At 47.6% G+C, this 17788-nt stretch overlaps 1 protein-coding gene across 1 annotated transcript in view; it reads right to left on the reverse strand.

Moving 5' to 3' along the window:
- NUDT3 (nudix hydrolase 3) overlaps positions 1-17458 on the reverse strand; it is a 74235-nt gene extending 56777 nt beyond the window's left edge. Inside the window, exon 1 of the mRNA XM_056132645.1 lies at positions 17133-17458. Within this exon, the coding sequence (XP_055988620.1) occupies positions 17133-17231 (99 nt within the window). The 5' untranslated portion in view covers positions 17232-17458. The remainder of the gene's footprint in view (positions 1-17132) is intronic.
- Between the last annotated feature and the right edge of the window lie 330 nt (positions 17459-17788).

Consider the following 17788-nt stretch of genomic DNA (forward strand, 5'->3'; position numbering starts at 1 on the left):
CACAAGTCAGGAGAGTTTCTAATTGTTCTTGCTTTGTCATATTGTTTATTTTTTGCCATTTTGTTTTGGCTTTTTGGATCATACCCGGTGTTGTTCAGGGGTTACTCCTGGCTCTGCACTCAGGAATTACTCCTGATGGTGCTTGGGGGACACTATAGGATGCCAGGATGGAATCCAGGTGGGCCATGTGCATGGCAAAGGCTAACCTGCTGTGATATAGCTCAAGCCCCATGTCTTATTCTGTTTAATGTGAGTGCTGGGAGTTAGTTCTAGAGATCTAATTTTATTTCAATTATTTCCACTTCACAGAACTCATTTAATGGATCTCTCAGAAGAAACCCCTTCTCTTTCTGCTTTTGTGCACATTATTATTACCATTATTATTTTTATGAGGTTTGGGAGTCACACCCAGTGTGTTCAGGAACCATTCCCAGCTCTGTGCTCAGGGTCATTCCTGGCAGGGTTCTGGGAACCCTGCGGTGCCGAGGCTGAAACTCAGACTTGCAAAGCAGGTGCTCAGCAACCGTGAAGCTTTCTCGGGAACTGTGCACAGTATTTTATCAAAATCATCACAGTAGGCAGATGTGAACATCCTTTTGGTTTCAATTCTCTTATCTAACTGGAGTTCCTGGAGGGATCATGTGCAAGATTACTTCCCTTACGTACATTTAAAGACTGTAAACTCACAAAGCTCAGTTTACTACATTAAATCCTTCCTTTCCCACTTATGTATTTCCGAAAGGCATGCCATGATGAAGTCTAACTCTGTAACGTGTTAGAAACTGGATCTGATCCTTTCTTTTTTAAGGCCAACCCAGTGGTACTTGGAGGACAATGTGGTGCTGGGGGTTGAATGGGCGTCCCTCAGACGCTATGTGCTTCAGTCCTACCACCCTTTTTTTATTCTTTTGGTGGTGGTGATGGGATTTGGGACACATCTGGTGGTGCTCAGGGCTTACTCCTGGCTCTACATTCAGGGATCACTCCAGGTAGGGCCTGGGAGAACTATATGGGATGCCAGGGGATCAAACCCAGGAACTATATCCCAAAACCAGAATCTGATTATCTTTAAAGACCCGTACAAATTGCTGTAGTGCTAAGCACACTTCTACTTATCCAACATCCAAATCTACTCCTGTCCTATTGTTCCCAACTTCTCAACTGAGCACTGGCTCCTCTGCTCTGAGGCACTCTAAACTAGGTTCTTTTTTGTTTTGTTTTATGCTTTTTGGGTCACACCTGGTGATGCACAGGGGTTACTCCTGGCTTTGCACTCAGGAATTACTCTGCCCTACCCGCTATACTATTGCTCCAGCCCCTAAACAACATAAAAATTAGGCCAGAGGGATAGTACAGTAGGTAGGGAGCTTGCCTTGCATGCAGCTGACCTGGTTTCAATCCTACTATCCCATATAGTCCCAAGTCCCATCAGGAGTGATCTCTAAGCACAGAGCCAGGAGTAAGCTCTGAGCACTGCTGGGTGTGGCGAAACAAACAAAACCCTTAAACACGAGAGAGAGTCATATAGGTGAACAGGCTGAGCACATACTTTGCATGTAGGAGGCTCAGGTTCAATTCCTGGCACAACATGGTCCTCTAAGCACCACCAGAGTGACTTCTGAGCAAAGAACTGCCCCCAAGCACCAGCAGGCCCAATAATCAAAACCAATAAACCCATGATAAAATTTATGCTCCACTTTGAGACTTCTGGGTTATAAATTATCAGTGTTCTAAAACTGTTTCTCCTACTCAGTTTATTCCCCCACAGTTCTCTACACATAGCAGTCCCATGATTCTTCGTGATGGCACATACCACTCAAACTCAGATTGTACAAAACTGATTTCAACCCCAGTCATGCCACAGCACTTGGCTAAGACTTCTTTCCACTCATACTTCCCGTCACCAGGCCATTTCCAGCAAATGCACTTAAATTCTCCATCTTAGAAGAAAGGGGCCACATAGAACTTTCCTCAAATTCACAACATAATTCAGGCTCAAGTTTTTTTCTTTTGGCTAGTCTCTAATCTCAGGAGAAAATACACTACTTCCTTAAAATGTTTTTTTGTTTTTGTTTTTGTTTTGCTTTTTGGGTCACACCTGGCAATGCACAGGGGTTACTCCTGGCTCATGCACTCAGGAATTACTCCTGGCAGTGCTCAGGGGACCATATGGGATGCTGGGAATCGAATCCTGGTCAGCCGTGTGCAAGGCAAACGCCCTACCTGCTGTGCTATCGCTCCAGTCCACTAAGATCTGTTTTAACCTACCCAAATCCATATGTCTACTATATCGTTCTAATAGACCCACTTTTTAAAAAAATTTTCTTCCCTTTCTTTTTTTTAAAAAAAAAAATTTCCCCCGAGAGAGAGATCAAAAGGGAATGCCCTGCCACTGAGGCAGGGTGGGTTGGGGAAGATGGGGGGTGGGGGGTGGGAGGGATACTGGGATCCGTGGTGGTAGGAAATGGGCACTGGTGGAGGGATGGATATTTGGTCATTGTATAACTGAAACCTAAGCACAAAAATGTGTAAGTCTGCAACTGTACCTCATGATGTCTCACTATTAAAAATTTTTTTTAAAAAATTCCCCCTTTACTTAAACACTGTGCTTTGCAAAGTTGTTCATGATGAGTATGTTATAGGCATTTAATATTCCAACACAAATCCGACCACCAGTGTGACCTTCCTTACATTATTGTCACCATTTTCCCCACCACCCCAAGTCTGCCCCTTTAGCAAGCCCAAAATAATTTACTTTATATTGCTTGTTATAATTAAATGGCTAATGGAATATTCAAAAATTGCTTCAGTAAAAGAAAATTTATGAACATTGCTATATCTCACTAGGGAACATGAAGTTCTTGTCTGAGTTTACTAAGCTGCTGTTGCTAGGTGAGCCTTCTGTGTTAATGTTTTATTGGCTTCTATGTCTTTCCCATCTAGTTTGGAGTGCTTCTACTGAGATGTCAGTATTGTTGAGTTTGGAGATGCTGTCCAGCCATGAATGTGGCCATGCCCCAGAAACTCCAAAATATTTAACTGGGCAGTGAGTTTACATGACGGCAGTTGTGGGTTGTGAATGTGGCTGCCATGGCTTCCAGAAGAACGGCGGGGGGACGGGGGGAGGAGGGGCTGAGGTTGCCCTATGCCTACTCTGCTCTGCAAAGACCCTGGAATTCTCAGCCAAAAAACTGGTGCTCCTAGGAAGACACAGGTGAAATTTCTGGCAGGTGGCATCTCTGCAGAGCTCAGTTTTAAGGTGGTAAGAGTTGGGCCAGTGGCACGGCAGCAGCTGTTGAGAGTGCGAGTGTGGCTGCCAGGGCTTCAGCAGAGCAAGAACTCGACCCACCCCTCTCCTGAGGGCACCCTAGAGTTTTCAGCCCGGAGACAGGTGCATCCGTGATTTTTGCAGTTTGTTAATCTCTTCTGAGGTTTAATCATGAGTCTGTAAAGCTGGGCCGATAGATGACCTTACATGGAGGCGGTTTTGAGATGTGGGTGCGGCTCAGACCCACTTTTTAAAGTCACTATTCATTCCATTGCTCCCTCCTGGCTTCCTTGTATTCAGCTGTTCTACTTCTGACCTACCGCCCACCATTTCTTTTTTAAATTCCCTTCCACTCTATCTCCGCCTTCACACACAGACACAGACACAGACACAGACTCACAGACACACATGCACACAGAGCGCTGTGGTGCTCACAAGTTCGCTTTAAAAAAAAAAAATTAAGGCCTTTATTTTCAAATATAAAGCTTTCTAGCAAAATGTAAGACGCATATATTACAATTACTTATCCACAATTAAGATTAGCATTTAATTGCATTTATCTCAGATCATTTTAAACTGATGTATATACTAAAGTCCCACTGGTTACTCCTTTCTTCTCTTCACTGCCAAAATGTGTGACAGTCATTCTTATTATATGTTCTAGACATTCACAATACTCACATGCTTCTATAAATAATCACTGAATTATCATTATTTGGTGCATTTACATTTAGATGAGTAAAGTACTCAAGTGAGGGGGTACCCTGATAATAGGCTTGGGGGGTTTGCTCTTTTTTAGTTGCACCTTTCACACATGTGCTGGCCAGGAGTCGAACTTGTGGTACTCACGCGTCTTTTCTGTGGTGCTTGCCTGAAGGTACCATGTACTTACACATACCTGGATGCGGCACAGCACTGGGGATGGTGGACTGTGCTCGGTGCCCACCATTCTTCCTCCTACAGTTGTGAGTCTACACCTGCGACCCCTCGCCTCGCTTCCTCTGTCTTCTCTCATGCAGACTTCCACTCTGCCGGGCTCCCAAATTCTCATTTCACCTCGTCCCATCTCTACTTCCAACCATAACTACCATCAGCTTACTTCAGTGTGCTATTTCAAATTCAGTATGACAAAAAAAAAAGTTCCATCTTCTCTCCAAAGTCAACCTTCCAAACTTCCTATTTTTCTCTCACCAAGGATAAAAATTTAAAAGTCATCTACAACCAAAACTCACGTCATCTTTAACATACCATCTGTCACCAAATCTGTCCACTTCTTGGACTGCAACATCTCTTAGCCCGGTGCCAGTCCCTGCTGCCGTGGCTCAATTCTAGAGCAGAAAAGCATTCTACCAACCTTCCTCCTGAAGAACAGGCCCGAGTTCACTATGCTCCCAAACACGCCTTTCACAGCAATTCTGAAGGTCAATACCGGTTTCTCTCTATGAGCTCAAACTCAAACTCTTCTCTTAAATTCTATGCCCTCCCCTTCCCTCCTTCATTCACCCTGCCCCCTCTCTTTCTCTGCCACTTCCCTACCTACACTGAACACAGGCCCATGTTCTCTTAAGTGTCTCTGGCATGGAAAAAGTAGATTCACCTCCAGTCAGAGCTAGAGTGGGGTGGGGTGGGGGAGTCTGCTTCTCCTAACATACTCTCACTCCTCCTTCCTTCCTACTTAAGGCATTTCTTCAAGCTCAATATCCACGTCAGCACTTTGCCTCCACCGTGAAGTACCAGGAAGACCTCTATTTTTTCCCTAATTGTTCCATAAACTTATTTGAGTCCTAGCAGGGCTCAGGACTTACTCCTAACCTTGCACTCAGGAATTGCTCCTGGCAGTGCCTGGGGACCATATGGGATGCCAGAGACTGAATCCAAGTAGGCTGTGTGCAAGGCACATACCCTACACATTATACTGATTAAAATGTATGTATCACTGTTATTGCCAGAAGTTATTTCTTATCACAGAGCCAGGAGTAACCCGAGCATGGCTGGATATGGCCCCCACAAAAAAAACCAAAAACAAGTTAATAAGACTACCCCCACACCCCAGGCGGACTAAGGTGCTGGGGAAGGGCCATAGTGTTAGGGATAAAATTTAGGCCTCTGCACACCCAGCATGAGCTCTACCACCTAAGTGCCTTCCCTAACTACTCTCGCTGTGGCGCTCATTGCACTGCACACATCACTGCAGTCACTGCCAGGGGTCTAGCAGCGGTGGTACACTGGAGATCACAACTTTCTTAGGCACTGTGGGGAAGGGTCCCCTCAAAGTGCAAAACCACTGGGGTTGCACTCAGCATGTGGGGTGTTGCCTGAGATAGGCAGTTGTAGCGAAGCTGAGGAGGAGGGGTTTGTTTAATTTAACTTTTGGGGGGTTTTTTTGGGGGGGTCACACCCAGCAGTGCTCAGGGCCTCTGTGCTCAGGGATCAAACCTGGGTCATACCATGTGCAAGGCAAATGCCCTACCTGCTGTACTATCGCTCCAGTCCCAAACTGTGTATTTTAAGGAATGTTCAACAGATTTTACAAACTTTACAAACTTTTCTTAAATTTAATTTTATCTGGTCCTTGGCATGCTTAAAAATATTAAATGTTTAAAATAGTTAAAATTCACTTTCTCAAATATTCTTGGAAGCCGCTTCTAAAAAGACAAAGATACTATTAGCATCAAGAGTGGGAAGGGCCTCACAATGCTTTATAATGTGAAGAATTTATAGTTTCCCGAAATATCAAACGTTAGGCCTTAGCTATGTTTTCTCCAATTGGTGTGGATTTTTCGAGGTCCTTTTAAAAAAAATTAATCAACTTTAGGGCCAGAGCAATAGTACAGTGGGGAGAGCATTTGTCCTGCATTTGGCCGACCTGGGTTTGATTCCTGGCATCTAATATGGTCACCCGAACACTGCCAGGAGTAACTCCCAAGTGCAGAGCAAGGAGTAACCCCTGAGCATTACCAAGTGTGGCCCAAAAAACAAACAAAAAAATGTTTTTTAGTTAAAAAAATTAATAAACTTCAATGTGAAATTTGTCACAAACATTTAGAGAAGCTGAAGCCTGTTTCATAAATAAAATGAAAAAGCTTTCTTACCCACTACCCTCCCCAAAGTTTTCTGACTCAACACATGGGTTTCTGGTGCCATGGATTAGTGAGAAGGCTATTTTAAAAACTACCCAGGGGTGTATCAGACAGGACTCCAGGGTTCGCTCGAGCAACAGAGGCCAATTTGGCCACCTGTACCTAAAGGAATTGTACTGGAATAGCAGGTTTCATAAAATTGGATTGTCAGGGACAGAGGGCTGGGTTGGAAGATGGCCCCAGACCACAGGTAATCCAGGGCTGGGGGCAAAACGCAAAGCCTGGTCCACAACATGAACGTCAGTTCAGCACAGAACCACCATCTTCCTCTCCTCCCCATCCAGCATGCTGAGGACCCAAACCCCAAACACAGAGCTACCAACCAGGGATGTCTAAGCCAGCATCTACCAGGGCACAACTGGGAACAGAGCCAGGACACCAACATGTTTATGGGATAGATGGCTGGCCTCCTTTTTCAAGAGTGTCTTTGCTGTACCGAGGAATACTTGAAGAGGGAGCTGCAGGCGTAGGACAGCGGGGAGAGCACTTGCTTGCACACAGCAAACACAGGTTCAACCCCGGCATTCCACATGGTCCCCAGAACACTGCCATAAGCAGTTCCTGAGTGCAGATCTAGGAGTTACCCCTAAGCATGGCTGCATGTGGGCCAACACCAAAATCATAAATTTTCAGGAATGCCGGGGATCTATCCTAAGTCAGCTGTGTACAAGGCAAATACTCTCCCTGCTGTACTATCGCTCAGGCCCCCTGACTGGAAATTTTCAATAAGCCAAAGTTGCATGAAGCTAGAATATGCCTTCTTATTTTTATTTCATGGATGACCCTGGATGTTTACATATGTCAGGCACTGGACTAAGTGTTCTATATATCAAATGAGGATCAAATATTGATCCTCCCACAATGCAAGCAAATTGGAAGGTACTACTGTTGTGTCTCTATTTCCCATAAAGAGAGAGGCAAACTGATTTGTTCAAGATCTCCAGGCCCGAGGTAGCACTGGACCCCTTCCCAGGGTGTCTGACTCCAGGACCCATACTCTGAACCACCCTGGACAGCTCAACCACTGCACTGGGTCTGGACAGAGATTTGAACTCTATGAAGTTAAGTCACATTCTGAGACTTCTCTGACACAGATTTATCCAGTATAAAGAGACAGGAATAGATTCTGTTCCATGAAAAAATGTCAACTCTACCATTTTTCTTGAAACACCTAACCTTTCTCTACCTCTTTCCACTTTTGAGAGAAATGTATAAGGGTACATTAAATATTTTGATTTTCTCAACTGTACCTTAAAAAGCAACAAAATTTCAGCTGCTGCAATAAATGTTAAAGACAGCAGACATGGTAAAGACTACGGCCACCGGAAGAAGGGGAGACAGCCAAGGGCAGCTGGCACCCTGCTCTGACCACAGCCACCCCACAGGAATGCTGCCCAGTGCTGCCAGAAACCTAACGACTGGACTTTCTCATTTCAAAATTTCACTACTAGAACAACTTCCCAAGAACCAAAGAGATAGTACAGGAGTAAAAGCCCTGAGCACACCCGGAGTGACTCTTGAGTCAGGCGTAAGCCCTGAGCACTGCTGGGTGTGGCCCCAAAACCATAAATAAACAGATAAATGAAAATTTTGAGTAAGGGGCCACAGAGTACAGAGATGAGGTGCCTGCCTTGCAGGCAACTAGCTCCTATTAGATACCCTCCCCCTCCAAGCACTGCCAAGAGTGACCACTAAGCACCGTCCCAGGTAAAGCCCCCAAACCTAAAGAATGGATGCAAAAAATAAAAAGTAAAAGTAAGCTGATTCCCCATTGTCTATCTGGCCCAATATTCTCTGTCAGTTACCCAAATCCAACCACGACACCCAGCTACGGGCTCAGAGATCCATAAAATGGCTCCAGACACTCTGGCTCATCTTCACCGACTCCTTCAACACCACTCTCCATGATCAGATTATTTTACACTCCAAACAGCCTCACGGGCCACTTGCAAGGCATGTACCGGCTGTAGTATCTCTCTGGCCCAAAAGTTTTCCTATTAAAAAAAAAAAATCACTTGTACTACCTGGCAGACAGGTGACTCCAAACTCAAACAACCGCTGACCCTATGGAAATCTGGTAGAAATATTATTATTACTCAAAGAAATGCTTCTTTATATTTTTTGGTCTGGTGCTGGAGTCACACCCAGGGGTACTCAGGACTTAGTCCTAAGGGGACGGTTAAGCAAGCACACAGCTGCCATAGCCGGCACATCTCTCCTGACAGTACAATCTAAGTCTCACAAGAACTGATCCTACAAACACATCCTCACTGTTCCCAGCAGTCTGCCTCTCTAGAAAGATCCTGGGAACAGATGATAAGCAACTCTGTAAAAGTAGCTAAGCGCTGAAAAGCCAAAAGCATTCAAGTGGCCTGGGTTGAAATACAAACAAGGGGAACATGGAAAATCATTACTGCGTTACATATCTTTTGTTTTCTCCTTTTTGGAGAAAAAGAATGGTTTGGGGTCACACCTTGCAATACATGCAAGGTAAGGATCTTAACCCCTGTTCTTTCTCTCCCTCTCTCTCTCTTCCACCCCCTCCTTTCTCCCGAGCAGCCCCCTGGACTCCCGCCTCCAACTCCAGAGGAATTCAGGGTGGGGAATGGGATGGCTAGGAAATGTGTAGGAAGGAAATTCACTCCATACTTTTTGAACCATTTTTTTTGGTTATTGTTTGTAAAAACAATAGTTTGTCAAGGCTGGAGTAATAGTATAGCAGTCAGGGTACTTGCCTTGCTTGCAACTGACCCATGTGTGATCCCCAGCATCTCATATGGTCCCCTGAGCCTGCCAGGAGTGATTACTGAATGCAGAGCAGGAGTAAGTCCTGAGCATCGCTGAGTGTGGCCCAAAAACAACCAAGAAAAGATTCAGCAATTAAACAGGGTCCCCCTGAGTCCGCCAGGAGTGATTCTGGAGTATTGCTGGGTGTGGCAAAAAAAAAAACAAAAACCAAGTAGCATGATAAACCAATTATAGTCTAAGCATTAAAGATACAGAAATGAAAATAAGGACAATAAATAATGGAAATATATTATGCCTGGTAGTGATCTGTGCTGCCAAGAAAAAAGATTAGGCAATAGATACACAGTGGCCATAAACTGGTATTATTTTTATATGGTGATCATGAAAGACTTTTATGATATGGTGAAAATTAAGCAGACCTGACATAGGGTGTAAACCATAAGCACAGATCATTCACATTTTAGAACTCCAGCAGCAATGTAGCTTAGTGGCAGACATAGGTCTTACATGTTCTGATGTGTGAAGTCCTGGCATTTGCTCCCTGACCCCAATTAAAAAAAAAAAAGGCCAAAATCAGACTTATTTTACTGGTACAGTGGGGGGGGGAGGGGAAGCTGTCTAGCTATCTGTAGAGGATCCCTGAAGGAGAGGAGACTCAAAGGATTAAAGGCAGAACTAAGGAAATGAGTCAAGAAAGTAAATTAAGAAACCAGAGAGCACAGGGATAAGGCATTTGCCTTTCACGCAGCTGACTGACTTGATCCCTGGCACCACAAATGGTCCTCTGAGCACTGCCAGGAATAATTCCTGAGCACTAGAGCCAGGAGTAAAAACTGTGAGTATACCAGATGTGGCCCCAACCCCTCCCCACCACACACACACACACACACACACACACACACACACACACACACAGTCCAGGCTTGATTTCAGGAAAAATCAAGGTTGAAACAGACATCTGATATTAATCAATATAAATGAGATATTTAAACAAAGGACTGGGGCCAGAGAGAAAGCTGTTTTGCATGTCAGAGGCCTGGATTTGATCCTTAGCAACATATGGTACCCCAACATCACCAGGAGACCCCCCAGAGTACTGAGCCAAGAGAACTCTCTGAGCACCACCAGATATGATCCTAAAACCAAGAAGATAAAAACAAAAAGATCACTTACGGTATGAAGGTGTTTAGAGATTGAGTATATTCAATTGTTATCCCCTTACATATTCCATGAAAAGCCAGGAAGGGACTGGGGAGACAGTAGGAGCCCTAGGTTTGGTCCCCAGTACCCGGCGGTAACCACTATTAGGAACAAGTCCTGAGCACCAAGCCAGAATAGTCTCAGAACATCGCTGGGTCTCCCCCAAAAAACAAACCAAAAGCCAGAAATATGAGGAGGAATACAGTAATAGTAGGAAGCATCAATCAGGAACTAGAGAACTAGAAACCCCTAGAAGCTGAAGATCACATTTCAAAAAGAAAGGAACCAATTAGATAACAGAAAGACTGAAGAGTTGGTAACCAGAGATTGTTAGCTAGTTAGTTTAGTTTTGGGGCCACACTCAGCTGTACTCAGGACTTACTCTTGGTTCTGGGCTCAGGGATTACTCTTGGCAGGGTTCGGCGGACCACATGTGGTACGGGGGATGGACTCCAGCTCAACCGTGTATAAGGCAAGCGTATTTAATTGCTGTACTATCTCTAGTCCTTGGGCTTAACTTGTTATCTTGGAGTGACTTCAACAGAATGACATAAAAGACTGGGGTTAGAGCGACAGTACAGGGAGTAGGGTGCCTGCCTTATACACTGATCCTGGCACCTCTGCTGTGTTCCCCAGTGCTGCAGCAATTTCAGCCACATCACAGTCAATGTGATGTGATTCCTGAGCACAGAGCCAGGAATGAGCCCTGCACACCCCTGGGTGTGGTCCAAATAAAAAAAAAAATTGGAGTGCAACCCTTGGCCAGGGATGAGGCCCAGCCGTAGAGTACTTGTTCTACTCTCCTGCACGTGTGAGGACCTGGGTTTGACCCTTGACATCATAAACAAACAATAAAAATGTGTGCTGAAGGAATACTTTCTAAATTGGGGGGGGGGGGGGGGGAGGAGATACAATCAGAAATACCCAGTGGTCTCTCCATGTGGTGCTGTGGGGGAAATGGGCGGGAAGCGGGGGAAGGGGAGGGGAGAAGGTGCTCCGGGAACCACATAGTGCTGGGAACTGAACTGGGGTGTTCCATGTATAAAGCATTCACTCAGCCCCCCTCAGCTATCTCTCTGGCCCCAAGAAAGTTGCAAACCCTTCCTCTTTTTGTACTAGGCTATAAAGAAAAATACAGACTGCTTCACACACAGTACACAATACTTTGTTTATTGAGAAATGAGAATCATTCAAGTGTAAAAAATTAAGACTAGGATGAGGAGTGAAAAAGAGTAAGAGACTGCTGTATGATTTCCGATCGGAACTGACAAGTGGGGGAATAGGCAGAAAACCAGTTAATAGGAGATACCTCTGCCTGACTGACAGTAGGCAGCCACGAGGGAACACACATAATGGGGTGCATGCACCCCAAAGCAGAAATGTTCTGTGATTTCAACAATGCCCCCATCTCATGATGCACCCATCTTAGGCAATGTAATAGTGGACAATGACCAAGACACACTACAAACACACACCCCAGCCCCTGGGATCTCATGGAAGCCCTTCGTCACCATCAGCACCACTGGGACTGCCGTCTGAGTCGTCCTCCCTTCTCCGGCACCTGGCACCTGGGGGAAGGTGTGGTCTGCTATGACGTCCTTCCACCTGATCCTCTGGGGCATTTATAGCGACAAACACTCAGGCCACCAGAGTCTCTGCCCACTGAGGACCTTCAATGTCAGTCATCTCCCAGTTCTGCCTAGAGAGCTCCAAATCCAAGAAAACAGCCTCTGGTGGGAATAATCAACAACAACAAAATAATGAACACCCCCAAAAGAGCACTGTGTAAAAACAGGTTTCGTGGGTTGTTTTCTGTTTGTTATGTTTTGGGGTGACGCCTGACAGTGATCTGGGGTATTCCTGGCTCTGTGGAGGGCCAGAGGACCGTATGCAATGCCCGAGATAGAATCAGGACCTGCCTAACCTTCTGTACTATCTCTCTGGCCCAAAAAAGTTCTGGAGGGTCTTTTTTGTTTAAGTTTTTGGGCCACACCCAGTGGTGCTCAGGAATTATTCCTGTTTCTCAGGGATCACTCTTGGCAGGGCTTGGGACACAGTATAGAGTACTGGTGATGAACCCACACTGGCCATGTGCAAGGCAAGCACCTTACCACTGGACCACTGCTGCAGTCCCTGAATTATTTTGGTAGTTTTTTCCCCTTCCTTTTTGTTGTGATGTCCAGTGGCAAGACCCACTTGGTTGTGGCACTGGGGATCTCAACCGGTAGAGGCACTGGAATAATACTTGGGCATGCAGGGTGATGCTAGGGATTGAACCTGTGACTCTTGAGTCGCTACTTCTGAGCTACTCCATGGCCCCCCAGAACAACTGTAAAGTACTCCTTCTACTGTTCCTGACTTCCTGTCATCATAGCAGCTCTAATAAGGAAGGAACCACTGCACTGGGAGTACATATGGAGGGCCAAGAGGGGACTTATTAATACATATTCCAGTACAGTAAATCTTACTCAAGCAGATTCAGTCCTCAAACTAAAGGGTGTTTTCAGAGGGCCTCCCAAGAGGCGCTCAAAGGGCCCAAAGGGCCACTCCCTGCAATTCTCAGCCAACCAGGCAAAGAATCTGGCAGTTCCACACAGGGCCCAAGGCTTCAGTGCTTAATCTCTTGGACTATTTCTCTGGCTCCTCTACTGGCTTCTTTTGTTTTTGAGCCACACCCAGTGGTGCACAGGGCTTACTCCTGGCTCTGTGCTCAGGGATCACTCCTGTTGGTGCTCAATGGACCGTATATGGTCCAAACCTGGGTTGGCTGCATGCAAGGCAAACACCCCACCCACTGTACTATAGCACTGGCCTCTTCTATCAACTTTTTTGACAAAAAAATAATTAAAAGATACGGCAGATTAAAAATGCAACGTAGTTTGTTAATTTTCATTTAAAGGCAAAGATCTTGTCAAGTATGAACCTATTACTGATTTGCAAGGTGTCTTTCGGTTACATACCATATCCATCATGCAATTCAGGTGTTTTCTAGTTAAACTTTCTATTAAGAAATACAAAACGGGGCTGGAGCGATAGCAGAGCGGGTAGGGCGTTTGCCTTGCACGCAGCCAACATGGCCGACCCAGGTTCGATTCCCAGCATCCCATATGGTCCCCCGAGCACCGCCAGGAGTAATTCCTGAGTGCATGAGCCAGGAGTAACCCCTAAGCATCGCCGGGTGTGACCCAAAAAGAAAAAAAAAAAGAAAGAAATATAAAACATAGGCTGAAGAGACAGTACAACAGGTAGGGAGTCTGCCTTGCATGTGGCTGACCTGGGTTCAATGGATCTTGGACACCACATATGGACCCCAAGACCTGCCAGGAGTGATTTCTGAACACACAGCCAGGAGTATGTCCTGGAAACAAAACAAAACAAAACAAAACCAAAAAAATCCACAAAACAAAAAATACAAAAACCTGTGTCGGGAAAAAAAAAAAAAAGCTTGTTCAAAAAGCTAGTGCAGGGGCTGGAGCGATAGCACAGCGGGTAGGGCGTTTGCCTTGCACGCAGCCAACATGGCCGACACAGGTTCAATTCCCAGCACCCCATATGGTCCCCTGAGCACTGCCAGGAGCAATTCCTGAATGCATGAGCCAGGAATAACCTCTGAGCATCGCCGGGTGTGACCCAAAAAGAAAAAAAAAAAAAGCTAGTGCACATGTTTTGCATGTAGGAGCCTAGATTCCATCTTCAGCACCATATGGTCACTGCACACTGCAGGGAGCACCCCCCGCCCCAGCAGCCGGCCCAGTGTGGCCTGTGAGCACCACTGAGTGAGGAGCACTCACAAAAGAGAGAAGAGAAAATGAAAACACTTGAAAACATTCATGAAGTAATCTGTGTGCAAAACCCTTGGAGACGTAACTATTAATTCTCTCCTCAGTCTTTTTCATTTTGTTTGACTATGCATAATTAATTCGATAATTCAAAAATAAATTTAAATGCATACAAAACCATTCTTTGGGGGCTTCAATTTCTCTAATTTATGTCATATTTACATAAATATGAACTTAAACAGATACAGGAATAAATTCAACTGACTGTAAATAGTCTGGGGGGAGAACACCCTGGTTAGTGAGTAATACACATCTGTGTAGCTAAAGTGGAGGAGGAATAAAAGACTGTATAGCAGGTTCAAGGCACCAAATAAATGTTACAGCAATGCCCCAAACTGAAAAATTGGAACTTACCAAAACGTCAGTGACAATTAGTAAAATTTGTAAGTGAGGGGATTTTCCAGCTGGTGGTTTCTGTTTAGCAACTGAAAAAGCAGTCGAAGGTTTGGAGAAAAGGAAACTTCTTTTCATTAGTTCCTGGTCTGTTTTAAGCTGCCTACTTGTCTCTTCCATAACCTATCACAGAACCTGATACTCAGTGAGTGCTCAATAAACTTGCTGAATATGGCCACACATTCTAACCTGGATGCTATTTCAGCTGCTATCGCTGCTGGCCTATAAATAAAACTTTCTGGGATTTAAAAAGCAGTGTTATACGGCTTGTTTCATGGTCTTTTAGCTGCTAATATAGTTCATCTTTTTATATTTATATGTACGTCGTCTGACAGCTAATTAAATTTAAAAGTCAGGACCCAATTTATACTTACATCACCATAACAGTAATGCTAATAGGATTCTATAAGCTATTTTAACTTGGTGAAAGCCATTAGTAACAAAAAAAAAAAAGTTTTCAAACTCATGTCCTATTGAGTTTGAATTTCACATTCTCACAATGTGTGGCAAGTTAATACTTCCAGATTCTGGCACTTCTATTGAGAACATAAAAGTTCTCCTGGAACCAACAAATTACTTCCCTTCCAACACAATTATATAATCTGAAAGTTGAACAGCACCCTTGAGATTATATTGTGGTGCAAAAATCCCTTTCAATTACAAGATCCTATCAAAAATTACTCAACTCTTACAGGCAAGAAGGGATGTTTATTTTTAAATTACATGTTACAGCGTACTGTACCCACAGGAGGACCATACCTAATACATGTTACGCTGAACTGACTGAGATTAAAACGGGCCCATTTCGTTCATTTCTAGTCCTTCCTAGCCTTCAGTGGTAACATCCACTGAATCGGTAATTAACCGATTTGCATTCCTCGTCTGCTCATTAGCCGATGCTCAAAAAGAAATTCAGAAAAAGAGCCTCTATGGTCAGTCGAATGCTTTGAACACAAACACTGCTAATGTGAGAACATAATAAAACCCGCACAGAACACGGAAAAATGAGGTTCTTCCTTAGTTCGCTTCTGAGCTACAGAGTTGCCCGTTCCATTCAAAATACTCCACTCAAAAGACACTTCTAGGGGCTGGAGTGATAGCACGGTGCGTTTGCCTTGCGCATGGCCAACCCGGGTTCGATTCCCAGCATCCCATATGGTTCTGCGAGCACCGCCAGGAGTAATTCCTGAGTGCAGAGCCAGGAGTAATCCCTGTGCATCGCCGGGTGTGACCCAAAAAAGCAAAAAAAAAAAAAAAATTCTAATATGATTCTTTTTTCAAGTTTGACATCATTCATACAGACTAAATTACACCCCCTCCTCCTTAATACTCAGGATGCTCGCAGGGCTTTAGACCAGGGTACGGTAAGAAGGCATGTAATTATGTTAATTGGTCTTCCCCACAGTTAACAGCCTGCGATCCCGTCCGACCTCCCCCCATAGCGCGATATGATGAGGAGGAAGAACAAAGCCTCGGGAGCAGCAGAGCCCGAGTCCACCCCGGCGCGGGCACCCAGCCGGTCCTCCCAGGCTACGCCGCACTGGGGGGGGGGGGGCCTCGGACCATCGCCGCTGGGGCACCCACTACCCCCCCCACCCCGCGCGCCCCCTCCCCCCCGTGCCTCCGCCGCACAATAGACGCTGAACCCCGAGTGTGTGGACGCACTGGATTCCCGATCGCCCCCAGGGCCTCCCTGGACAGCGTCAGAGCCCCCGGTCGCCCCGGGTCCCGGCTCTTTCATCACCGCGGCCTCTCTCCAGACCTAACGGCCCGGGCGGGCTCGGGGGGAAGGGGCTGGGGGGCCCCCGCGTCGCCACCGCCGCCCGGCCGGCCGCCCGGATTGGATTTCGGCGTCGCTCATTGTTCCCGGGTCCAACTGCCATTTTACCAGCCGGCGGCGGCCGGGCAGCCCGCGCCTTCCCACCGGCGCCTCGTCCGAGCGTGTCCCCGAGGCGCGGCGGCTCTTTGTGGACTCGACAGAAAAAAAAAAAAAAAACGCGCCGCCGCGGAATTCCCTGTGTCACCCCAGAAACGGCGTGTGGGGGGGGAGGGGGGAAGCAGAGATTTTTTTTTTTACCTTTAAGCAGTCTATGCAAAAAAAAAAAAAAAAGAAAGACGAAGAAACCTCTGGAAGTTTTTTTTTTTTTATCCTGCTAACCCATTTCATACTTCAGAGGCTTCCCTCAAGACCGAGGGGGCAAAAATAAATAATTAAAATCTGAAATAATGCTTCTCGGCCTAGTCGATGAAAAAAAATTTAAGATCGTCGGGGGTCCCCCCACCCCCCGAGAGCATCTCGGCCCCGCGCCCTTCCTCGGTTCGGTCCGGCCCGGCCCGGCCCGGCCACAAAGGGCCGCGCGCGCACGTGCGGCTGACACGCGCCGGCCGGGCGGCCTGACAGGCGCCGCCGCCGCCGCGGCCCGCGTGCCCCCCTCAACCCGGTGCCGACCCGACCCGCCCGGCCCGGCCCGGCCCGGCCCGGCACACCCACCCTCCCTCCCGCGGCCGCGCCCCCCGCGCCGCCCGCCGCCCCCCGCGCCTCACCTCCTCCTCGCTCTCGCTGCGGAAGCACAGGCACGCGGCCCGCTTCTTGTAGCCGTCGCCGTCGTAGGTGCGGGTCTGGTTCGACTTGAGCTTCATCATGGTCCGGGCGCGGCCGGGGGGCGCGGTGCGGGTCGCCGGCGAGAGGGCTGCGTGGGGGCCGCGCGCGCGCCGCCGCCGCCGCCGCCGCCGCCGCCGAGGGGAGCCGGGACGCGGGCCGCCGCTCGTCTCCGCTACACGGCGCCGCCGCTGGGCCGCCGCGGCCGCCTCATGCCCCGCTCAGGCTCCGCGCCGCCGCCGCCGCCAACCGGGCCGCCGCCGTCCCCGTCCCCGCCGCCGCCGCGGCCGCCGCCCCCTCCGCCGCCGCCACCCCCGACGACGGCTGCGTCGCCATCTTGGGCGCGCTGCGTCAGCGGCGTAAGGGCCGCGCGGGGCTGCGGGGCGGCCGCGCGCTCGCGGCGCAGGCGGCGTTCGGGAATCGCGCCCTCCCCGGCCGCGCGGCGTAAACGAGCGTCGGCCGGCGGGGAGAGGGTCGCGCGGCCCGCGGCGGCGGCGGCGGCGGCCGCTACGCCAGCAGCGTAGGGCTGGGCGCGGGCGGGGCGAGGGCCGAGCCGCCGTCGCCGCGGCGCGCGGCCGCACCGAGGGGGCGCGCCGGGCGC

The sequence above is a fragment of the Sorex fumeus genome, unplaced genomic scaffold (assembly GCF_029834395.1).
Source record: "Sorex fumeus unplaced genomic scaffold, SorFum_2.1 ptg000094l, whole genome shotgun sequence".
In the NCBI taxonomy this organism is placed as follows: domain Eukaryota; kingdom Metazoa; phylum Chordata; class Mammalia; order Eulipotyphla; family Soricidae; genus Sorex; species Sorex fumeus.